The sequence below is a fragment of the Callithrix jacchus genome, chromosome 21 (genome assembly GCF_049354715.1).
Source record: "Callithrix jacchus isolate 240 chromosome 21, calJac240_pri, whole genome shotgun sequence".
In the NCBI taxonomy this organism is placed as follows: domain Eukaryota; kingdom Metazoa; phylum Chordata; class Mammalia; order Primates; family Cebidae; genus Callithrix; species Callithrix jacchus.
Genome location: NC_133522.1, coordinates 48185426 through 48210090, shown reverse-complemented (window position 1 = coordinate 48210090; position 24665 = coordinate 48185426). Strand labels below are relative to the sequence as shown.

At 52.7% G+C, this 24665-nt stretch overlaps 1 protein-coding gene across 2 annotated transcripts in view; it reads left to right on the top strand.

Annotated features, from left to right (window-relative positions):
• Window positions 1-24665, top strand: part of TMPRSS3 (transmembrane serine protease 3) — a 29920-nt gene that overhangs the window by 3234 nt on the left and 2021 nt on the right. Inside the window, exons 3-12 of one of the 2 annotated variants that reach the window (XM_002761447.5) lie at window positions 7383-7493; window positions 8345-8461; window positions 8860-8983; window positions 12594-12719; window positions 14456-14499; window positions 15259-15424; window positions 16209-16378; window positions 18165-18260; window positions 21799-21941; window positions 22557-22709. In XM_002761447.5, coding sequence (XP_002761493.1) covers window positions 7383-7493; window positions 8345-8461; window positions 8860-8983; window positions 12594-12719; window positions 14456-14499; window positions 15259-15424; window positions 16209-16378; window positions 18165-18260; window positions 21799-21941; window positions 22557-22709 — 1250 coding nt within the window. Of the gene's footprint in view, window positions 1-7382; window positions 7494-8344; window positions 8462-8859; window positions 8984-12593; window positions 12720-14455; window positions 14500-15258; window positions 15425-16208; window positions 16379-18164; window positions 18261-21795; window positions 21942-22556; window positions 22710-24665 lie in introns of both variants that reach the window. The other variant, XM_008986736.4, reaches the window with a different exon arrangement.

The window sequence follows — 24665 nt, the reverse complement described above, 5'->3', positions numbered from 1 at the left end:
AAGTGCCGTGCTTCTACCTGGGCATCAATATTATAAGTGCCATGCTTCTACCTGGGCATCCATATTATAAGTGCCGTGCTTCTACCTGGGCATTTATATTATAAGTGCCGTGCTTCTACCTGGGCATCCATATTATAAGTGCCATGCTTCTACCTGGGCATCCATATTATAAGTGCCGTGCTTCTACCTGCGCATTTATATTATAAGTGCCGTGCTTCTACCTGGGCATTCATATTATAAGTGCCGTGCTTCTACCTGGGCATCTATATTATAAGTGCCGTGCTTCTACCTGGGCATCAATATTATAAGTGCCATGCTTCTACCTGGGCATCCACATTATAAGTGCCGTGCTTCTACCTGCGCATTTATATTATAAGTGCCGTGCTTCTACCTGGGCATCCACATTATAAGTGCCGTGCTTCTACCTGGGCATCCATATTATAAGTGCCGTGTTTCTACCTGGGCATCCACATTATAAGTGCCGTGCTTCTACCTGCGCATTTATATTATAAGTGCCGTGCTTCTACCTGGGCATCCACATTATAAGTGCCGTGCTTCTACCTGGGCATCCATATTATAAGTGCCGTGTTTCTACCTGGGCATCCACATTATAAGTGCCGTGCTTCTACCTGGGCATCCACATTATAAGTGCCGTGTTTCTACCTGGGCATCCACATTATAAGTGCCGTGCTTCTACCTGGGCATCCACATTATAAGTGCCGTGCTTCTACCTGGGCATTTATATTATAAGTGCCGTGCTTCTACCTGGGCATCAATATTATAAGTGCCGTGCTTCTACCTGGGCATCCATATTATAAGTGCCGTGCTTCTACCTGGGCATCCATATTATAAGTGCCGTGCTTCTACCTGGGCATCCATATTATAAGTGCCGTGCTTCTACCTGGGCATCCATATTATAAGTGCCGTGCTTCTACCTGGGCATCCACATTATAAGTGCCGTGCTTCTACCTGGGCATCCATATTATAAGTGCCATGCTTCTACCTGGGCATCAATATTATAAGTGCCGTGTTTCTACCTGGGCATTTATATTATAAGTGCCGTGCTTCTACCTGGGCATCCACATTATAAGTGCCGTGCTTCTACCTGGGCATCAATATTATAAGTGCCGTGTTTCTACCTGGGCGTCCATATTATAAGTGCCGTGCTTCTACCTGGGCATCCATATTATAAGTGCCGTGCTTCTACCTGGGCATCAATATTATAAGTGCCGTGCTTCTACCTGGGCATCCATATTATAAGTGCCGTGCTTCTACCTGGGCATCAATATTATAAGTGCCGTGCTTCTACCTGGGCATTTATATTATAAGTGCCGTGCTTCTACCTGGGCATCAATATTATAAGTGCCGTGTTTCTACCTGGGCGTCCATATTATAAGTGCCGTGCTTCTACCTGGGCATCCATATTATAAGTGCCGTGCTTCTACCTGCGCATCCACATTATAAGTGCCGTGCTTCTACCTGGGCATTTATATTATAAGTGCCGTGCTTCTACCTGGGCATTTATATTATAAGTGCCGTGCTTCTACCTGGGCATCCACATTATAAGTGCCGTGTTTCTACCTGGGCATTTATATTATAAGTGCCGTGCTTCTACCTGCGCATCCACATTATAAGTGCCGTGCTTCTACCTGGGCATCCACATTATAAGTGCCGTGCTTCTACCTGGGCATCCATATTATAAGTGCCGTGCTTCTACCTGGGCATCCACATTATAAGTGCCGTGCTTCTACCTGGGCATTTATATTATAAGTGCCGTGCTTCTACCTGCGCATCCACATTATAAGTGCCGTGCTTCTACCTGGGCATCCATATTATAAGTGCCGTGCTTCTACCTGGGCATTTATGTTATAAGTGCCGTGCTTCTACCTGGGCATCCACATTATAAGTGCCGTGCTTCTACCTGGGCATCCACATTATAAGTGCCGTGCTTCTACCTGGGCATCCACATTATAAGTGCCGTGCTTCTACCTGGGCATCCACATTATAAGTGCCGTGCTTCTACCTGGGCATCCATATTATAAGTGCCGTGCTTCTACCTGGGCATCCACATTATAAGTGCCATGCTTCTACCTGGGCATTTATATTATAAGTGCCGTGCTTCTACCTGGGCATCTATATTATAAGTGCCGTGCTTCTACCTGGGCATCAATATTATAAGTGCCGTGCTTCTACCTGGGCATTTATATTATAAGTGCCGTGCTTCTACCTGGGCATCAATATTATAAGTGCCGTGCTTCTACCTGGGCATTTATATTATAAGTGCCGTGCTTCTACCTGGGCATTTATATTATAAGTGCCGTGCTTCTACCTGGGCATCAATATTATAAGTGCCGTGTTTCTACCTGGGCATCCATATTATAAGTGCCGTGCTTCTACCTGGGCATTTATATTATAAGTGCCGTGCTTCTACCTGGGCATCAATATTATAAGTGCCGTGCTTCTACCTGGGCATCCATATTATAAGTGCCGTGCTTCTACCTGGGCATTTATATTATAAGTGCCGTGCCTCTACCTGGGCATTTATATTATAAGTGCCGTGCTTCTACCTGGGCATCAATATTATAAGTGCCGTGTTTCTACCTGGGCATCCATATTATAAGTGCCGTGCTTCTACCTGGGCATCCACATTATAAGTGCCGTGCTTCTACCTGGGCATCAATATTATAAGTGCCGTGTTTCTACCTGGGCATCAATATTATAAGTGCCGTGCTTCTACCTGGGCATTTATATTATAAGTGCCGTGCTTCTACCTGGGCATCAATATTATAAGTGCTGTGTTTCTACCTGGGCATCCATATTATAAGTGCCGTGCTTCTACCTGGGCATCCACATTATAAGTGCCGTGCTTCTACCTGGGCATCCACATTATAAGTGCCGTGCTTCTACCTGGGCATCAATATTATAAGTGCCGTGTTTCTACCTGGGCGTCCATATTATAAGTGCCGTGCTTCTACCTGGGCATTCATATTATAAGTGCCGTGCTTCTACCTGGGAATCCATATTATAAGTGCCATGCTCCTAAGTTTCCTGGGGGTCGACATTTATGTGTATCTATGGTGACATTTTAGGATAAATTCCTAGAAGTGGAAGTGCCAGGTCAAACCTTTCATCTGTTTTTGAGCTTTCTGGCTTCTAAGTTTACAGAGTTGGGAAGTTTACATAATTTATACCCTATGGACTGTAGGTGTAGGTGGGGGTCCATGTCCTTTCACTTCTGATGAATCATTGTGTAGTTCTATGTAGTTATGTCTAATTTACATTGTTTTCATTTCTCAAGAAGTCAAAAGCTTTTTTTTTTTTTTTTTTTCCTTGAGACGGAATCTCGCTGTGTCGCAGGGCTGGAGTACAGTGGCACAATCTCGGCTCACTGCAACCTTTGCTTCCCGGGTTCAAGTGATTCTCCTGCCTCAGCCTCCCAAGTAGCTGGGACTACAGGTGCCCACCGCCACGCCCAGCTAATTTTGGTATTTTTAGTAGAGATGGGGTTTCACCATATTGGCCAGGCTGGTCTTAAACTCCCGACCTCAAGTGATGCACCTGCCTTGGCTTCCCAAAGTAGCTGGGATTACAGGTGCACACCACTACACCCAGCTAATTTTTATAATTTTAGTAGAGATGGGGTTTCACCATGTTGGCCAGGCCGGTCAAGAAGTCTAAAGCTTTCCCACACCTGTGTGCCATTTGCATTCCTTCTTTGGAGAAACGCTGTACATTTCACTCTGTATTCCAGGTATGCCCTCAAGGACCAAGCACAGAGGAGGCGTGGGGCCCCTGCAGTGCCCGAAGGGCAGCCTGGCAGAGGAGCAGGGCAAATGGGAACGGAAACAAAATTTCTATTACATGTCAATCTTTGATTTTACAATTTGGGGTTATTTTCTAAATCTAACTTAGAGACGGAGCAGCTGGAATGCGAGGAGGTCATTCCTGGGGTTCCTGCATATTTCTAAGTGTAAGATGGAGGGTGGGCATCCTCATACGAAGATGAGTTTGCTGGGGATGGAGGTGTGAGGGTGGAGAGAGAATCCGTTCTGCCAACTCAAGACCACAGATAGGCCATCCTGAAAGGACTTGGTCTCAGACCCTGAGTTAAAGCAACTTCATTACCACGATGCCATTCATTCACCCACCTGGCACATTTTTTAAAACGAATTTTTATTAGAACGTAGACATGTTCATTCACTTATGTATTGTCTTTGTGTGTGTGTGTGTGTGTGTGTGTGTGTGTTATGTTGTTTTTGAGACCAAGTCTCGTTCTGTTGCCCAGGCTAGAAGTCTCGTTCTGTTGCCCAGGCTGGAGTGTGGTTGCATGATCTCTGCTCACTGCAACCTCCACTTCCCAGGTTCAAGCGATTCTCCTGCCTCAGCCTCCTGAGTAGGTGGGACTACAGGTGTGTGCCACCACACCTAGCTAACTTTGCATTTTCAGTAGACATGGGGTTTCTCTATGTTGGTCAGGCTGGTCTTGAACTCTGGACCTCAGTTGATCTGCCGTCCTCTGCCTCCTGAAGTCATGGGATCACTGGCGTGCGCCACCATGCCTGACCTGTCATCTAGCACATTTTTATCAAGGACTACTCTGTGCCCCCTGCTGTTCTAGGCATGGAGAATGCAGCCTCAACAAACCGCTGAGCTTGTCCAGGCCTAAAACATAGAGTTTGACCCGTCTCTCGTCCTCCCTGCCTGAGTTCCTCACAGCCTCCGGGTCTGTGGTGTGCACCTCCTGTGCCCCTTCTCTTCCTCCGCCTCTCACGCACCCTCTCCTCCCCACACTGTCTTCTCCTTGCATTCCGTGTCTTTTCACCATCTTTGTCTTCAAATTCTCTTGTTTCTTAGGCAGCCTCTGTGGATGTTGATTATTTCATAGTCACACTCCTTATTGCCAGAGGGTGAAGTTGTGAGTCTCCGTGGACAGGCAGGGAAAGATCATCTCAGCTGTTCCATTAGAGAGCTCTTGGCTCAACATACCCAAGACTAGGAGAAGAGAGGCGGGTGCTAATCTCATCCTGGGCAATTGTGCGACCCTGGGCAGGCTTCCCTCCCCTTTCTGGATTCCAACCTTCCTAATTTTTAACAAAGGTGACTTGGGCATAGATGTGTTTTCAGGATTGGTAAAGTAATTTTTGTGAAATGGCCTGCTCTCCCCGGAGGAAGGAGTGCTAGTGGGAATTCTCCTGCTGCGCAGAGAGGCTTATACTTCTGGGCCGGGCATCCGGACAGTCCTTACACATTGTTTCCACCAGATGTGCCTGTTCTCAAGATAAGAACTGTGAAGGGCCTAGATTTCACTCAACCTGCAAGCTAAAATGTAGCCTGCCACAGTTTCATGGGGCCTCTAGAAGACATGAGATTCCCTGGTCAGAGACAAGGGACTCTATTCCTTCCTGCACTAAACAGTGCAGCAAGAGGCACAGGCGTCCTGTTTGTGCTGGGTGGTTGCCTTTGCCTTCTCAGTCCCGCAGAGGCCTGTGGGGCAGCCTACGTGTACACCGCACGTGCAGGCAGCTTGCACATCCTAGGGTTAAGGGAACCCTAATCTTTATAATGGCCTCGAGCAGGCCTGTGCAAACTTTGCTCTGGAGGAAGACATTGTATTTGTGAAACTGGACAGTAACCAAACCTGCCATTTGCTCTGGAGGGAGATGCTATTTCTTCTTCCAAGGATGTTTGCTCTACATACATCCTCCAAAAGATGATCTGGAGCAAAAGCTGTCAGTGTCTCTGTGCACAACAAGTGTGGAGAACGTGGTATAAACATCCCGTCCTTGGCTGGACATGATGGCTCTCAACTGTCATCCCAGTACTTTGGAAGCCTGAGTGGGAAGAATCGCTTGAGCCCAGGAGTTTGAGATCAGCCTGGGCAACGTAGTGAGACCCCCATCTCTCTAAGAAAAAGTTTAAACAAACCAACCAAAATTAACATCATGTCCTTGCATCCCCTCTGACAGATGCCAGTACCACCTCTGGACTGCAAGTCCCCCGTGCTGGTTTCATACCCTCCTCTGCAGCGGAACTGCCCGTATTAGTGGCCTAGGGCTGCTGAAACAGAGACCCCAAAACTGGGCGACTTAAAACAATAGGAATTTAGGCCGGGTGCGGTGGCTCAAGCCTGTAATCCCAGCACTTTGGGAGGCCGAGGCGGGTGGATCACGAGGTCAAGAGATCGAGACCATCTTGGTCAACATGGTGAAACCCTGTCTTTACTAAAAATACAAAAACTTAGCTGGGCACGGTGGCGCATGCCTATAATCCCAGCTACTCAGGAGGCTGAGGCAGGAGAATTGCTTGAACCCAGGAGGCAGAGGTTGCGGTGAGCCGAGATCATGCCATTGCACTCCAGCCTGGGTAACAAGAGCAAAACTCCGTCTCAAAAAAAAAAAACATCAAACAATAGGAATTTATTGTCTCCGTTCTGGAGGTTAGAAGTCCAAACTGCAGGGTGCTGTCGAGGCCATGCTCCCTCTTAAACCCGCAGGGCACCCTGCCCTGCCTCTTCGTAGCTCCTGGTGGTTTCCCAACAATCTTTTGCATTTCTTGGTGTGTAGGTGCATTGCTCCCATCTCTGCCTTCATCTTCATGAGGCTGACTTCTGCCTGTGTCTCCTCCCATCCTCTTCCCTCCATGCATGTTTGTCCCTGTGTCCTGATTTCCCCTTTTTGTTTTTTGGAGACGGAGTTTTGCTCTTGTCACCCAGGCTGGAGTCCGGTGGTGCTATCTCAGCCTACTGCAACCTTTGCTTCCTGAGTTCAAGCAATTCTCCAGCCTCAGCCTCCCAAGTAGCAGGGATTGCAGGTGCCCGCCACCACACCCAGCTAATTTTTGTATTTTTTAGTAGAGATGGGGTTTCATCATGTTGGCCAGGCTGGCCTTGAACTCCTGACCTCAGGTGATTCACCTGCCTCGGCCTCCCATAGTGCTGGGACTACAGGTGTGAGCCACCGTGCCTAGCCGATTTCCCATTTTTTAAGGACAACAGTCATGTTGGATTAGGGCCCACCCTGATGACCTTGTTTTAACCAGATGACTCTGCAGACACTCTCCAGTTCCTCTCCAAATAAGAGGCCATTCCGAGGCACTGAAAGTTAGGACCTCAACATGTCTTTCTGGGGGATCCTGTTCAACCCAGAGCACCATCCCCTCAGCCCCCATGGAAGGACCGGGTCAGAGGCGGCGTGGGGAGGACTGAACTTGTAGAGAATGTGTCCCTTGGCGGGTGGGCCTTTCTCTAATTAAGGCACCTTTCGTTGGGCTGAGGCTTCTCTGCGAAGAGGGGAAAAGGAATGGATGGCTGGATTTGTAAGTCACGTGCCACTCCAAGTGAGGCTCTGTGGCTTTCTGCCCTTCCTCTTCTTTCTGGTTTTCAGACGCAGATGCGGTCGCTGCACAGATCCTGTCACTGCTGCCATTGAAGTTTTTCCCAATAATCGTCATTGGGATCATCGCACTGATATTAGCGCTGGCCATTGGTCTGGGCGGTGAGTACGATTCATTATCTAGTAGGCTCTCAAATATCTAGCCAAGTACTTAAACTCTGATGCGGCGCTCTGCTGCTGCCCAGCCTTAATTACTGGAGGCAAGCACCCTTTTCGTCTGCTGACTGGAAGTTCTATTTGCCTGCCTGGATGTAAAGCCAGTCTGGGGCACAGCAAGGGCTGCTGGCCATGCTCATGACTTTGTCACCAAGGAACCTGCCCGGTTAGGAGCGGCCAAAGGCAGCGGATGAAATAGAATCCCGAAGGTGGGAGGAGGTGCTGACCGGAGCAGCGGGGAGAAGACAAAGGGTACCATTCATGCAAGGCAGGCGCCCTCGCTGTTTTTATAATAAGGTGCCTGTGGCTTTTGAGAAAGTGGGTCATTTGGATGGAGGGTCTCTAATAGGGAACAATTTTTGTTTCAAATGACTGAATCACAGGTCAGTTGAATTTGCCACTTGCCCCACTGTGTGGTCCAAAGCTCATTTGCTTTCCGCCCAGGGTAACAGAAACCAGGGAGATGAAGGCGTTCTCAGTCAGGACTCCTTGCTCGGCCGGCTCAGCAGGTCGGCCCCCAGCCATGCAGTTTCCCTGCTGACCTTGAGCCTCCACAGTCTAAATTCACCTTGCGCCGTGGTTTCTGGGCCAGGCCACTTAGTGAGACAAAGTGGGGCACAGCAGCCCCACGCCTTGGAATTCAAAACAGAAACCGGCCTGCGGGAGACAGGGAGGCGATTTCAATACAGGTTTCATTATTCGCCAGCCAGCTCCGTGCTGTGTGCCCGGTGGACAGTTGTTAGCGCCGCACACTGAAAAAGCTGTTGGTTATTTCCCACCTTCCTCCCTTTTCCCAGTCCACTTCGACTGCTCAGGGAAGTACAGGTGCCGCTCATCCTTTAAGTGTATTGAGCTGACAGCCCGATGTGACGGAGTCTCGGACTGCAAAGACGGGGAGGACGAGTACCGCTGTGGTAAGGTCACGACCCCTCCCGGGAAGGAGGAGGAAGCAGCAGAGGCCAACCCTCACCCTTCCCACCTGTGAAATGGGTCCGAGTCACTGCCATTTTTAGGTCCTGTCCTCAGTGGGGATTAAACTGGCATTTGCCCAAAGACATGTTGGACTGGGGGTCAGGGAGGGCCTTCCCTGGACTGCACAAGCAATGAGACCGCCGAGTGGGGGTCCAGAGTCACTGCTCTGTAATGGGTAGTCTTCTTATACTTAACGTGCTCCCTCTATGCGAAAGTCCAGGGACGAGGAGGGGGTCGGATTCGGCAGAGGAGGGGTTTGAGCTGGCTTTGGAGAAACCCCTGCCTGTGGTTCAGGGTTCCGCTGGCCTCTAATGAGACTTTCTCCCTGTGCATCGGCCAGTCCGGGTGAGCGGCCAGAATGCCGTGCTCCAGGTGTTCACCGCAGCCTCGTGGAAGACCATGTGCTCCGATGACTGGAAGGGTCACTATGCAAATGTTGCTTGTGCCCAGCTGGGTTTCCCAAGGTAAGTTAAAGAGCATTTCCAACCCACGGGCAAAACACAGAAAGGATGAGAACGAAGGACAATGACCTTTTAGTTGGGCACGACCGGCGCTTTAACGCTCCCACATTCCATCCTCACAGCCACCGGGGGATGCCCAATACCATCGTCACTTCACAGGCTCAGTGACTTGCTTGAGGCACCTGGGAAATGGCATGTTTGGGGGTTCTCAGGGCCAGGCCAGGACCGGAGATGCAAACACACAGTGAAAAGCTTCAGAGTCAAAAACAAGCACTCCAGCTCCTCAGCCTGCAGCTCCTGGAGGAGCTTCCTGGACACTTTCCCGCTTGGTCCTGGTGGTCACAGCAGGGTCCATGCACGCTTCCCCCAGAACCCCACAGAACGACTGTTCAAAGTCCGAATGTGGTGAAGACACAGGAATTCAAAACAGTTGTTTGGTGACATATAGAACGAAGAGCGACAGCAGGTGACTGCACTTTGTAGTGTCTGGTGCTGCCTACGTGACTTTTTGCACTGCGGTGACACTGTTTCGGCCCAGGCCTGGGCCTCCTTCTCTTCCGACTTCCTGCGGCTGCCGTACTGTCAGCTTCCCCAGCATCTGCCTTACTCTCCTGTGCTTGCAGTTGCCGATGTTCAGAGCAGGCAGGCTGCATTCTACTTTGCACTCGAGGCGGGGTATTAAAGCCACGTTGCCTGAGTCCTCCAAATTCTGTGCATCATATTCTCGGCTCTCTTTCTCCAAAGCCTGTGAAGCCAAATTACCCTCCCGTCTCTAGCCCTGGGGTCTGCCTCCTTCTCCCTCCACACCAACTGAGATTCAGAAATGAGCTGCCATTCAAGTTCAATGATGACAGCAAAAATCATCCACACTAATGCCTTTAGGAATTAAGTATTGCTCCTCAGAGACAAGGAGGAAGAGGTACACACACACTGCACACACACTGCACACACACTTCACACACACACTTCACACACACACTGCACACACACACTGCACACACACACTGCACACACATTGCACATACACACTTCACACACACACTGCACACACACACTGCACACACACACTGCACACACATTGCACATACACACTTCACACACACACTGCACACACACACTGCACACACACTGCACACACATTGCACATACACACTGCACACACACACTGCACACACACACAGCTGAGAAGAGGTACACACACACACACTACACACTGCACACACGTGCACACACACACTGCAGACAGCTGAGAAGAGGTACACACACACACACTGCACACAGCTGACAAGAGGAACAAACACACTGCACACACACTGCACACAGCTGACAAGAGGTACACACACTATGCACACACACACACTGCACACAGCTAAGAGGTACACACACTGTACACGCACACTGCACACACACACAGCTGAGAAGAGGTACACACACAACACTGCACACACACTGCAGACAGCTGAGAAGAGGTACACACACACTGCACACAGCTGACGAGGTACACACACACTGCACACACACACACTGCACACAGCTGAGAAGAGGTACACACACACTACACACACACACTGCACACAGCTGAGAAGAGGTACACACACACACACACACACACACTCTGCACATACCTTAGAGCTTTCCCATTGGGTATTTCTCTTCCCTGCTGAGCCTCTTCCTCTGACTCATTGGGTGGGGGTGTGGGGGCCTCCTTTTCTCTTCTCTCTGCATTCCTTCTCTGTCCTGGAGGACCACCCCTCTCTCTGAGCAAACCCCAAGGCCTCTCTGCTCTGTCATGCAGAAAAACTCAGCTCAATCCCTCTCCTTTCCCAACCAGCAGACCCAAGTCGGGGGCCCCAGCTGACCCAGGGATCAGTTAGAGGTCACCTCATGGTGGTGCAGGCTTCCTGTCTGTCTTCCCCTTTGGTCCGTTTGGTGAAATATTCCTTCTTACACTTGATGTGCTCCCTCTGCGAGGACACCCAGGGAATGCCGTCTCCCCTGTCTCTCACGTGGCTTTGCCTGCTCTCTTCTCTGCAGGCTGTGCTTTCGTTCCCTAGCCGTTGCTTCAGTTTCTAAGATTTCTTTCTGCATTTTGTTCTGTTTATTTTTTAAAATTCTTTTTGAAAATCATTCTTTAATATTCTCTGCTCTACTAATCCTGTGTCAGATATCTGTGATTCAGAAAGAAAGAAGAAAAGGAAGGAAGGAGGGAAGGAAGGAAAGAAGGAAGGAAGGAAGGAAGGAGGGAAGGAAGGATGGACGGACGGATGGATGGACTGTCAAGCCAGATTGCTTGGGTTCACATCCCAGTGTAGACTCAGGCAAGTTCCACACACAGCTCCTGCCTCAGTTTCCTTCCTTAGAAAGCAGGGATGGTAATAGCACCTGCCTTGAGGGGCGTGGTAAGTTCTGATGACCCCGTGAGGGTGGCAGAACTTGGTGCGCAACAGCAGCTGGGGGAGCGTGGGGCTGCGGTTGCTATTGTTAGCACTTTGAGACTTGAATATGGGGCTCCAATTGTGGCACTGGGGTCTTGTTGCCTGGCACAAGCCCTGCCACCGGCACCGGGACCAGGCCATCCCAGCAACAATCTGCCCTTTCATGCCAGTGCCCGCAGTATCAGTGCATTGAGCAATCCTTGGAAGGGCTGCCTGCTGCCTCGATTACCTTTTCCTCAAAACTCCAAGTCCACTGAACTTTGTATTTCAATACACGTCCCCACAGCGTTTACAGTAAGCTGATGAGTCCGTGGGTAAGCTGGCGTGCTCACCACGAAAGCAAGACTTCTGCCCGGTGTTTTCACAAAGGAAGGGGAACATGGCTGTTTATTCACAATTTTCCATCTTGTGACTCTCTAAACATCTGATTAAATAAAAGTTGCACCACTTGCACCTCTGTTCTCCGGAAGGCCCGGCCCGGCACTTTGAACAGGAGCTGGACTCACATTTGCACCTCTGTTCTCCGGAAGGCCCGGCCCTGGCACTTTGAACAGGAGCTGGACTCACATTTGCACCTCTGTTCTCCGGAAGGCCCGGCCCCGGCACTTTAAACGGAGCTGGGCTCTGATGCTCACGGAATCACTTCCTTGAAAGTGTTTGTCTCTTCCCAGTGGGGACAACGCTGGTCCTGGGCAGATGAGGCGCGTCTCTCCGTTCCTCCAACTCATTGTTCCTGGGGACTTGGTGTCCCTGCTTTGGTGCCCCCCGACAATACTGGGCTTAGTTCTGTGCTCAGCCCCACTCGGGACTTGCTTCAAGCCGAGCAAAGGGCATTTCAGCTGAATGTGTAAAGGGTGTGACCCATTCAAGGACATCAGGAGGTGGTCATTCATTCATCCCACCTGGTCATTCATCCGCGGCTGCTCCCCAGGGTGGGTGGATGGGGCCGCTGGGTGCAGGCCAGAAGCAGGGGTCACCCCAGACACAGCAGGCCTGGAATGAATGCCTTGCCAGCGTGAGTGAGCTTCATTCTCCTGTAAAAAGGAAGCCTTTGATGGGTTTGGGGGGACAAGATGACACCCCCATGTACAATCCCTGTAGTATTGTGACTCACACACGGATAGGGTGCTTCCAACGGTAAATTTGACACGTCGGATCTGTTTCTGATGTGCTCGTAGCTCTGTAAGCTCAGAGAACCTCAGAGTGAGCTCACTGGAGGAGCAGTTCCGGGAGGAGTTTGTGTCCATCAATCACCTCTTGCCAGATGACAAGGTGACTGCGTTACACCACTCGGTGTATGTGAGGTAGGTGGTCCGGCGATGCTGTTGTCCATGGGCATCGAGACACCTGCTGGATTTGTGACGCTGTGCTCAGCTCCACAAGGACTTAAGAGGCATAAGTGTGTTATCTCAGATGGCCGGTGGGAGCTGCCCACCTTGGTTAGACTGGTGGATACACCAGGCTGGGGGTGTGAGAACCGGGTCCCAACTGGGCACATATGGCCCAACAAAGAAAGGGAAGGAAATAGAGCAGAAGGGTAACAGTGCTGTGCGTGTGACCAGGGTAGGGTTGGCTTGTCACGTAACAGGTACTCTAAGTGTGTCTGGGGAATGAAAGCAGGCAAGCAAGAAGCGGGGGCAGGAGGAAAAGAGGAGGGAAGGAAGAAAGGGGGGGAGGAAAAGAGGAGGGAAGGAAGAAAGGGAGGGAGAAGGAAAAGAGGAGGGAAGGACGAAAGGGAGGGGGAGGAAAAGAGGAAGGAAGGAAGGGAGGGAGGGGGAGAAAAAGAGGAGGGAAGGAAGAAAGGGAGGGGGAGGAAAGGAGGAGGGAAGGAAGACAGGGAGGGGGAGGAAAGGAGGAGGGAAGGAAGAAAGGGGGGGAGGAAAAGAAGAATGAAGGAAGAAAGGGAGGGGGAGGAAAAGAGGAGGGGAGGAAGAAAGGGGGGGAGGAAAAGAAGAAGGAAGGAAGAAAGGGAGGGGGAGGAAAAGAGGAGGGGAGGAAGAAAGGGAGGGGGAGAGGAAAAGAGGAAGGAAGGAAGAAAGGGGGGAGGAAAAGAGGAGGGAAGGAAGGAAAAGAGGAAGGGCAAAAGAAAAAAACAGAAATTAAGATAGAAATGTATCCTTCTTTGTTTATGAAGTACTTCAGCATTCATTATTTATTTTACACGTTTTCCCCAACAGCTCATGGGGAAGGTAAAACCAGGTGTCCTTAAAAAACAATCAGGTGCCTGAAATTTACAGGGACCACCTGCCTTGCCCCAGTTAGAGGGTACGTAGCAGATACAGCCAAGCGTTCTGAGTCCAGTTCCATAGTGTCTTCCTGACATGTTGGCCCAAACTCCAGGATGTGCTTCCTGCTCCAGGAACAAGCTTGTAGGTCTGTCCGTCGGGGGTGAATGAGCAGCCGGGACCCACATGCGGTGGGAGGGACAGCTCATGTCTTGGGTGCTGAATCCTCAGGCTGGTGACACTAGCTTTCTCTTGCATGACGAGCTGGGGCTCAAAAGGCAGAGAACATCACAGAGATTTGGGGATCGCTTTCCCTTCACTATGAGAAAAGCACACACCCTGGTCTCCACCTGTGTGTGGGGGTGGGGGTAGGACTGTCAGTTCTGGGACAGTCACACGGCTGCTCTGGGGAAGGAGTCCTCTGCCAGCTGTGTGAACCCAGGCTATAGGGAGTCCTGGAGGGCCTGCCACGCTGTCCTTTGGGCACTCTTGTGTCCCCGGGGGCCAGGAGGTGGAGAACATGGGGCTGAATCACCATGCAATGACAGCGTGAGAGACTATATCTCCGTTATCATTCGCTATCTAAAGCTTAGAAATACAGAACCGCCACTGCGTACACAAGGTTTCACTGTTAGTCAAGTGTTTTAGAATGAATCTTGTGATCTCATCCTTTTAAACATAGACTAAAATTGTAATCTATATTCAAAAGGTGGGAAATAGAATTAATTTTTCTGTTACCCTAAGACTGAGTTTTTGAAAGTGCTCCTTTCACAGACCTGGGCATTGTTCATGGAGCCTACTTTTCTCCACTTTAGGGAGGGCTGTGCCTCTGGCCACGTGGTTACCTTGCAGTGCACAGGTAAGAGTTCTAGAAAGACAGGGCTCCAGGGGAAGCAAGCACATGCTGAGTCCCATCTCCCTGCCCTCAGAGTCCTCTCTCCCCATGCTGCTCTGTGTCCCCTCCTCCCAGGTGCCAGGCGGGAACACTGTGTACCCCTACCTGCCGGAGGAGGGGAGAGTCCTCACCTGCCAGCCTCACCCGTTAGGTGGCGGAGGCAGCTGGAGGGACTCATTAGCTGCAGAGAGGACCAAGGTCCACAATGTCCCATCACTCTATAGAGCCTTGGGTCCCTGACTCAGTACCGCTTCCTCCTTACACGTGCAAAGCGCCCACTCCAGGCTCGGGGCAGTGCCCCTCGTTCCTGGCAGAGGGGAGTGTTCACACAGCAGGGGTGTGGTCTGGAGCAGCCAGGAAGGTGCACGCACCCATGGCAGTGAGAGGGGGCTGCAGAAGGTTCCTGCCTGCTCCTGACATCCCAGGGTATTGTCATCACTGGGGGGACAGGAGGGGGGTGGCGCTGCCAACACCGGGCACTGACCAAGCAAGGCAGGTGCTTCTCCCACCGCATCCCCCACAGCACCCACCATCCTCAGGTCTCCCCAGGAGCCTGACCACCTCCCCCACTGAGCCCCCTCTTATAGCACTTGTCTTAGAACTGCTGTGAGCTTTGGGAGTGGGGCAGTGAGGGTGGGGAGACAGGAACAGGTGCATGGTGGTGACATCATGTCCCCCAGAGATGTCTGCAGGGTGGACTCACAAGCCCTGTTCTCCTCCTAGCCTGTGGTCGTAGAAGGGGCTACAGTGCACGCATCGTGGGCGGAAACGTGTCCTCGATCTCACAGTGGCCCTGGCAGGCCAGCCTTCAGTTCCAGGGCTACCACCTGTGCGGGGGCTCTGTCATCACGCCCCTGTGGATTGTCACCGCTGCACACTGTGTTTATGAGTGAGTGCTGACCGTCTTCCCAGACCCCTATTCATGCCTGGATCATGTCGGGTGAGGTGGGCTGCTTTGGGTGGAGAGCAGGGGCTCCAGAGGGAAGGCAGAGAGTCCAACCTCCAAGTAACGTCCAGCTGGAGAGATGCCTCCAGCCTCACGGTGGCCCCATCGCTGTTAGTGACTGGTGACCCTGAGCTTGTTTTAAGGATTGTAGCTCCTACAGAAAGGGCAGACAGAGGAGGGAGGAAGCTCTTGTGCTGGAGGAAAACTACAAAAATAAAAGGACCTAGACCTTCCCATAGCTAATTCCAGAGGACCACGCTATGGCAGAGATAGGGTGAGATGGTGGCAAGGAGGGCTAGAGGGTATATGTTGGGGGCCAGGTTCTGGGTCTCTTTTTCTTAAAATCTCAGGAGCTTAGAGTGCAAGAAAGCTACAGAAAAGCCTTCCAAACACAATGCTTCTCACGTTATTTTTACCCCCTATTTTGTTGCTGTTTGGTGAAGAATGGGCCCGATAGACTCCTTGCAGTGTGCCAAGTTGAGCTCAGCTCTCAAATGCCAAGAAGCCCTCAGAGGTGCTGAGAGCGAGGCTTGTCTGGGAAGCACAGGGGCTGTGGGTGCGTGTTTCTGCAGGGCATGGCAGTGCAGCACAAAGAAGCAGGGCGACAGGACCACCTCTCGCCTGATAACCTCTGTCACCGTCTTCCTAGGTTTTCAGGACACCTGAGGTCGATGAGTTCAGTGGGTGGGTTCTTCCCTCGCTTCACCTCATGCTCTTCTCATTTCAGCCTGTACCTCCCCAAGTCATGGACCATCCAAGTGGGTCTAGTTGTCCTGCTGGACAGTCCAGCCCCGTCCCACTTGGTGGAGAAGATTGTCTACCATAGCAAGTACAAGCCAAAGAGACTGGGTCATGACATCGCCCTCATGAAGCTGGCTGGGCCACTGACGTTCAACGGTACGTCTGGGTCTCTGTGTGGGGCTGTTTCAGGAGCATTTGCAATCGCTAGTGTACGCGTTCTGACAGCTGCTGTACAGTCCTTGTCGGAAACTAATCATTCCAACTCCCGATTCACGTTGGTGTTGGCATCAGTTGATACCTTTTCTCATTCAAGTCGCAATGTTCCTAGTTCTTGGCATGAGAAGTAATTTTCCGTTGCATCCCGGCTCTCCCGTTTGCAGACCTGTTGACTCTACCAGCATTTTCAGCGTTACCCTGTTTCAGTGTGGTTCGTAGATCTTGGAATACAGAACGAACGCACTGATGATGCCAGGCAGATTGATGGGCTGTAGTTCCAACGATAACGTAATTCTAGAGCCTTCGTGGGCTGTGCGGTTTGTCTGGTAACACCTTCGCCCTGTTGGAGCCACCTGGAGGCAGGAAGAGCTTCTCAAGGCCAGACCACCTGGGACCTCTAGGTGGCGGAAGAGAGTCACCCAGCTGTCATGACAAAGAGCACTTCCCTGTCCAGGTGCCCACTGTGGAGGGGTCGCCTCAGCCAGTACCACCCACCTGCCTGGTTTCTCCAGGTACAGGAGCCCTCTCAGCTGAGTGACAGCACCTCCCAGGCTAGCCAGCTGGTGTGGTGGTTTCCTCTTATCTCTCTACAGATGGAAAGATGCTGGGCACCCTCAGCTCCCGGGAAGTACAGGGAAGTTCTCTCCCAATCAGCAGCTCCTAAAGACCCCGTTTCTTGAAAAAGTCAGGCCCTGTCCTCTGGACATGGCAAAAATGCCGGAAGAGCCACACCTGATAAAACTTTCAGACATCGGTAGATGCAAACAAAGAGCTAGGAGCTTATTCCTAAATAAATCAAAGCCCTTTTCCTTCCCAAGAAAGCAGGGGGAGCATAATAAATAGAATTTCCCCTCACTGGAGCAGAGTCCTGGCCCGAGACCAGCTGCAGGCTCTACCTGGCAGAGTCAATACTGCATCCATCACATGGACACGTAATTCCTGGAAACAAACATTTCCAGGGAAGCAGGAGAAAGGCTGTGGCGATGCCAGTTTGCCCACTATTATTAATGATATTTGGTTACAGGAAATGAGGTGCCAGCACTTGTGCTGTGAGAGGAACGACAGTGAGTTCTTGTGTTCCTTCTCTGCCTCTTTATTACCATTCTGCACAGGAAAGCTGAGGGAACCTCAGGGTGTATTCGCACGAAAGCCTGGGATCCGTGCAGGGCACTCTGGCTTTGGGGGAGGCCCGCGGGACCCAGCCCTACACACCAGCAAACCTGCCACCTCCAGACATCTCGGGGACCGTAGGAATATTCGTGGAGCCATGTTCTATAAGCAATGTGCACACTGTGATCTAGACCAGGAGTGGGCCCGCGTGGCCTGAGGGTCAGGTTTTGGCAAATAGACATTTCACTGGGCACAGCTATGCCTATGCGGGTACCTGGGGCTGTGTTCATGCTCCAGTGGCCGCTGTAGAGACCGCACGGCTCCCGAAGGCTAAAGCGTTAAGTATTCAGCCCTTTCCAGAAGAAATGTGCTGACCCTGATCTAGACCCCCGCCCGCTGCCACGGGAAGGGCTGGTTCACAGTTTTAAGTGCTCTGGGTGTGGTGGATGGGGTGAGGGGCTTTTGCTGTGAGCTGATCGCTTTCTAGTAACCAAGGGCTTGACCCTCCCTTGGGAGACATTCTGTGCTCCGCAGAGGCATAAGCACTGACGAGATGAATTGCTTTCTCAGACTCCTGCCTCAATGGCATTAAGAACTATTGTTTCCTTTTAAACAGAGATGATTCAGCCTGTGTGCCTGCCCAACTCTGAAGAGAACTTCCCCGACGGAAAAGTGTGCTGGACGTCAGGATGGGGGGCCACAGAGGATGGAGGTCAGTGGGCTGTAGCCAAGATTCTGAGCCCCGGAGCCCAGGACCCAGTGGGCTGCAGAGGGGTCTCCTCCAACATCCCAGTGTGATGTTCCCAGGGGCTTCCCAGATACCCTAGCCAGGGAGTGTGTGTCAGCTGCTCAGGACACAGTCAGCCAAGGAGCTGTGGGTCAGGAGGCACAGTTCCATTGCTATGGGGACAATGTGACACCGCAGACCCTCTCAGGAGAGAGCTAGATCTTCTTAAACACAGCAGGTGTTTCTCTTCCCCTGCCCGGACCCCTGGCCTTCACTGGGAACATGCAGAGCCCACCTACGCAACCCTCTCAGGCTTCATTCAGAACTCAAAGATTTGTGTTTGTGAAGACCCGCTGCCTTGTGGGACGTTGGAAGATGTGGTCTTTCCTCCCACACGGAGCAAGTGGAAGCAGCAGCAGATGGGATTGCTGTAACAACAAGGGCAGCGGGGTGTGGAGGAAGCCTGGGCCTCCCTTTCCTAAGTGTGGGCACAGAGCTGGTCACGGGTCTAAGGTTTTCCATCGATCGCTTTCTTTGTTAGTAGGAAGAGGATTCATTTCCTGTGGCTGCTGTAACAAAGTATCACAGTCTCGGTGGCTTAAAATTATGGAAATTGGCCAGGTGTGGTGACTTGTACCTGTTGTCCCAGCACTTTGGGAGGCCGAGTTCATGGGATTCCTTCAGGCCGTCAGTTTGAGACCAGCCTGGGCAACATAGAGAGACGCTGTCTCCAAAAAAAATGCAAAATGCAAAAATTAACCATGCATGATGGCATGCACCTGCGATCCCAGCACTTTGGGACACCAAGGCAGGAGGGTTGCTTGAGCCCAGGAGTTTGAGGCTAGCCTGGGCAACATGGGAAGACCCTGGCTCTACAAAAAATAAAGAAATTAGCCTGGATTGGGCGCGGTGGCTCATGCCTATAATCCTAGCATTTTGGGAGACTGAGGCAAGTGGATCACTTGAGGTCAGGAGTTCAAGACCAGCCTGGCCAACATGGTGAAACCCTGTCTCCACTAAAAATACAAAATTTAACCAGGCACAGTGGCGCACACCTGCAATCCCAGCTATTCAGGAGACTGAGGCTGGAGAATCACTTGAACCCAGGAGGCACAGGTTGCAGTGAGCTGAGATCATGACACTCTACTTCAGCCTTGGTGACGGAGTGAGACTCCATCTCAAAACAAACAAACAAACATTAGCCTGGCATGGTGGTCCCAGCTACTCAGGAGGCTGGGGTGGGAGGATTGCTTGAGTCCAGGAATTCTAAGCTGCAGTGAGCTGTGACCATGCCACCATACTCCATCCTGGTGACAGAGCGAGACTTTGCCTTTAAAATACAAAATCCATGGAGATTTATTGCCACAGCCAATCGAGGTGTCTGCAGGGCGGCTTTCCTAGAGGTCCCGATGCCTTTCCTTTGGGTTCTGGTGGCTGAAGCTGCCCTGGCGTCCTGGGGCTTGTAGATGGATCTCCAGTCCCAGTTTCCCTCCTCTGTGGCTTTGCCCCTGTGTCTCTGTATCTCAGATTTCCCTCTCCCGTGTCTTATAAGGATGCCAGTCATTGGATTTAGGGTCTGCCCTAAACTCAGGGAGATCTCATCTTGAGATCCTTTCCTCAATTACATCTGCAAAGACCCTACTCCAAATAAATTTGGGCTCCATAGTGCCAGGAAGGCATATTTTGGAGAAGCCACAGTTCAGCCCAACAGAAAGTTCAGGATTTTCCTCTCAACCCTGATTACTTGAGCCCACCCCCGCTGAAGGCACCGGGGCTGACCCGGATGCTTCGGGTCTGCGGGGCCTGCATACCCCCTGCCCGCTGGCAGTGCTGCCTACCTGGTTGAGGGCACTCATAGCTCTCTAGTTTCCAACCCACCCATGTGGCCCAGCTCTGTCCCAGTGTGGCTGGCGGGGCCCTTCCGGCTTCATCAGGACCAGTACCCGTCGTGTGCAGTGGGAGCTGGGAGACCAGGCTATGCTCCCTTCCCTCCTTATCCGGGACCTCTCATTCAGGACCACCCAGCCCGCCAGAGTCATGCGAGTCACGCTGGGCTCTGAAGAGGGGGCTGAGCAACAGCTTCATCCTCCCGGGAGATTCTCCATCCCTCTGCAGATTCGTTTCTCGCTGTCAGTCTGCTCTGTCCAACACAAAAGGCCCAACCAGCCCCTCTCCTGACACTACAGCCCAGCCTGTGTTGGAATCTTCTCCCACAATGCGTTGAGCTGTGTCGCTGCATTCTGGGCACAAAGCTGAGTGTCTGGTGATACCGTGTGCCCCTAGAGCAGCCCCTCAGGGCCCGTCATTGAGACGTTTTGTTGTCTCCATGGAATCTCTGTGGGGCGAGCAGGAATGAACAGGTTCTCCCCTCAGCCATGCAGGCGGACTCCGCTGCGAGGACACAGGTGGAGAGCGGGGCCCCTGTGGACTCACACTCACAGCACAGGTGAGGTCCCAGTGCTGAGGAGAGCAGGCCCTCACACCACCTGCTGAGACCTCTGCGAGGAATGGAGGTCCGCCATATTGAGTCTAGAAAAATGTCAAGATGCCTGGGTCACAAAGTAGCTAAGTTGGAGGGGTCCCTCCCTTTGGTGTCAGGGTGCCCTTTGGTGTTGGGGTGCACTTCAGTGTTGGGGGTATACCTGGCCCACTGGAGGTGTATTAAGTTTCCTGTGGCTGTTGCAACAAATGACTCCAAATTTGTGACTTAAAATGACAAAAAGGTATCACCTCATAGTTCGGAAGGTCACAGGTCCAAACTCAGTCTCAGGGCGCCAGCGTCAAGTGTGGGCCGGGCTGGCTCCTCCCGGAGGCCTTGGGGAGCCTGTCCCCTGCCTTTCCCAGCATCTGTGCTCCACCCGCAGTGCTTGGCTTGTGCCGTCCTTGGCCTTCCAGGTCAGCAGCGCCCCATCTTCCAATCTCTCTCTGACTCTGGTCCCTGCTCTGTGGTCACAGCTCCTCCTCTGGCTCCTCTGAGGACCCCTGTGACTTCCTCAGGTCCACTCCCTTACTCAAGATCCTCTCCCCACTCAAGGCCTGTCCCTCACTGCACTTGCAATGTCCCATTTGCCCTGTAAGGTGACACAGTCACAGGTTCTGGGGACTGGGGTGAGGATGTCTTTGGGGGTCATTTTGTCTGCTGAGCATCCCGGAGTTCACAAAGACGTTGAATGTGCGACCTTCTTGAGCCTCAGTTTCCCTCCCATAACCTGGGGTATTCTGATGGCTGATGGGGATGGTGCCCTGGGGAGGTGCCTTGGCCACTGTCGCCCCCATCCTCCTCCACTTTGGACACTTAAGAAGAGTCAGTGGCCCTGCCTTGAAGCAGAGTGGCCCTTGTAGTTGTGCATAGGTGGCAAGCTCTGGGCGTGGCGTGCTTAGAGACAGCGGGGGTCTCCCGGCCCACCTGCAGGGCCCCTCATCAGGCGGCGCCCCCCTTGTCCTCGTTCCCTCATCCCCTGGTCCCAGCACACATGAGCCAGGCTTCCTTCTCACACACGTTCCCTCACTTGCTCTGAAGCAGGCGACGCCTCCCCTGTCCTGAACCATGCGGCTGTCCCTTTGATTTCCAACAAGATCTGCAACCGCAGGGACGTGTATGGTGGCATCATCTCCCCGTCCATGCTCTGTGCGGGCTACCTGAAGGGCGGTGTGGATAGCTGCCAGGTACGGGGCCACGGCGGTGGGTGAGGCCATGGCTGGGTGACCCAGCCCTTGGGACAGGCTGTGGCTAGGGTTTCCCTGTGACCTAGCAAAAAGTAAATTTACAGGGTGCGGAGAAGAAATTTGCTCAAGATATCACTCCTTTTCCTGGCCACCAGGCCTGTGTTTACCTAGTGATCTGGCTCTGCGTGGGTGCTGGGTGGTGGGCGGGGTCTCACGCCATTCCCCTCCAATTCTGACTTTGTGGGGGACCGCAGAGGAGGAAGATGGCAGGGAACCAGTGAATATGGCCTCCAAAAGCCACAGTGGGTGGGACTTCAGTTCTACCAGTTGGGTCACAGGTCACCTGAAGGCCCTGGCCAGGTGGACCCTCCCTCTCCAGCTGCCCTTGGCCTTCACAGGGTCAGGGTCTGCATTCTGGAAGGGACACACAGCTGGAGGCAGCACCCCGAAGGGGCCGAGGGACCCCTTTCTGGGGGATGCCATGTCTGGAAGGGCATGTGTTCCCTTCTGTAACCTGGGTTATCCATTGTAACATCATGAGGGTCCCACCCTTACAGCAAGCAGCCTGCAGGGCAGTGCCTGTCCCCTGACCTTTGCTTCTTTTCTGTTACTCAGGGGGACAGTGGGGGGCCCCTCGTGTGTCAAGAGAGGAGGCTGTGGAAGTTGGTGGGAGCGACCAGCTTTGGCATTGGCTGCGCCGAGATGAACAAGCCTGGGGTCTACACCCGCATCACCTCCTTCCTCGACTGGATCCATGAGCAGATGGAGGTGGGTGCAACATCCTCCACAGCTCAGCTCGTTCTTGGCATTTGACCTCTAGGGTCTGTTAAATGCAGCCTGGTCCTAAACGAGGGAGTGTCCGAGTGGTCGTCGATTCTGAAGCAGTGATTTGGTGGCTCCAGGGTGTCAGACTCATGGGTTGAAAACAGAGATCACAGCTAGTCCTGGGCAGCTCTGGCAGGTGCAGCCTGGCACACAGAGGAGCTGGGGCCGGGAGGAAGAAGGAGCCTCACCACGCAGAAAGGAGGAGGCGGCAAGGAGGAGCCCTGCTGGGATGGGGGTGGGTGGGGTGTGTCCCTGTGTGCCGGGAGCAGGGAGAGAGTGGGAGGGGGCTGGGGGGCGGGGGGATGAGACAGTGAGGGAGAGGACCCTGACTGCCCACTGAGAAGCTGGAACCTCACTGGGAGCCAGGGATGAGAGGCAGCGTTCCCTGTCAGGAGGGGCTTGGGGAGCTCTGCACTGGCGGTGGTGATGGGGTGGGCGGGTCTTGAGGGGGAGGAGTGGAAGGAAGTAGGAGGGGCCTGCAGGGGGCACCTGGCAGCAAGGCTGGCTTGGCCCCGGCAGGGAGGGGAACCCTGAGACGGTGGAAGAGGAAGAAGGAGGCTCAGGGCCTCACTGGGACCCCGGCAGCTGCCTGCTGGCGGGTGGGCACAGCGCCTTCCTCATGTGGCTGCTGGGCAAACATTTGCTAGCTTCGTCTAGATGAAGTCTCACCCAGTCCTTGGGATGGTTTGAAACACAGGAGACCCTCACGGAATGCGGCTGATGGGACCCTGAAAACTGAGGCTTTGGGAGAAGCAGCGCGGGCCCACCAGCAGCGTCCTTGCTGGCAACGCAATTTTGTTATAAAGTCGATGGGGAAAAACATTGGTTTCATTATATGTCATTTTGCTTAAAGTTGTAGTTTCCGAGAACTATCAATGACGTCGAAGTGAGTACGGTTTTTTCCCCTAATTGAGGTGAAATTTATATAACCCACAATTCACTGTTTCGAAGTGAACAGCCCTGTAGCACTCAGCGCACTCCCAGGCCTGTGTGGCCGCCACCTCTGCCGGTTCCCGGCATCCTCATCTCCCAAGACACGTGGGCCCCTCGAAGCAGGCGGTCACTCCCTGCTCCATGCTTCTCCCCAGCCTCTGGCACCCACCAGTCGGCTTTCCGTCTCGAAGGCTCAAAGACCTTTTAAAAAGTGCCTTTAATTTGAAGCAGTTGAGCAAGAGAGGACATCAAATGCTGACTGTGCCTCAGCCACTGATCCCCATTTTGCTCTCACTGATTTTGTGCTTTAAATGAGAAACTACAAACTAGTGCCCACAGCACACGGTGAGGCCTGGGACTGAGACGTGGCCTGGTTTCACCTCCAGCACTGCTGCGCTGCAGCCCTGAGCTGACCACCAACCCTTGAGCTGTGGTGCTTGGCTGGGTGGAAAGTGCCTGCTCTGCTCCCCTTGCTGGGAGAGGCAGCTTGGCCCCGTACTGGGCACTGAGTGGCCCACAGTGCCCTTCAGTAGAAAGCTCAGCTCAGCCCGCCCACATGTAGAAAGGACCAGGATGGACAGCTGAATGGAGAACTCCTCACTGTTCAGGGTGCCGTGGGAGCCTGGGATGCACATGGTCCGTGTGGGCGCAGAGCACAGAAGGCAGGAAAGGAGAAGCCAGTCCTCTGCGCTGGGTCTGCAGTGCATAGAGGCGCTCATGGGACTGACCACCGAGCTGGTGACCCTAAAAGTCCCCCTTAAGACACTGAAGGCAGCAAAGGCCACTCCCATGTCTTCAGCTGTCCGGGATGAGCTGGAGACAAAGGTTCCAAATCAGCCTGGGGAGCCGGCTCACAACGGTGCCAAGGCAGGGCTGCCTCAGCTCTCCCCCGTCAGCCCCGCCCTGGGCGGCAGAGCCCGGGACCCTCCCTGCACTATAGAGGAGGCGACCTGCATGAGGCCCCCC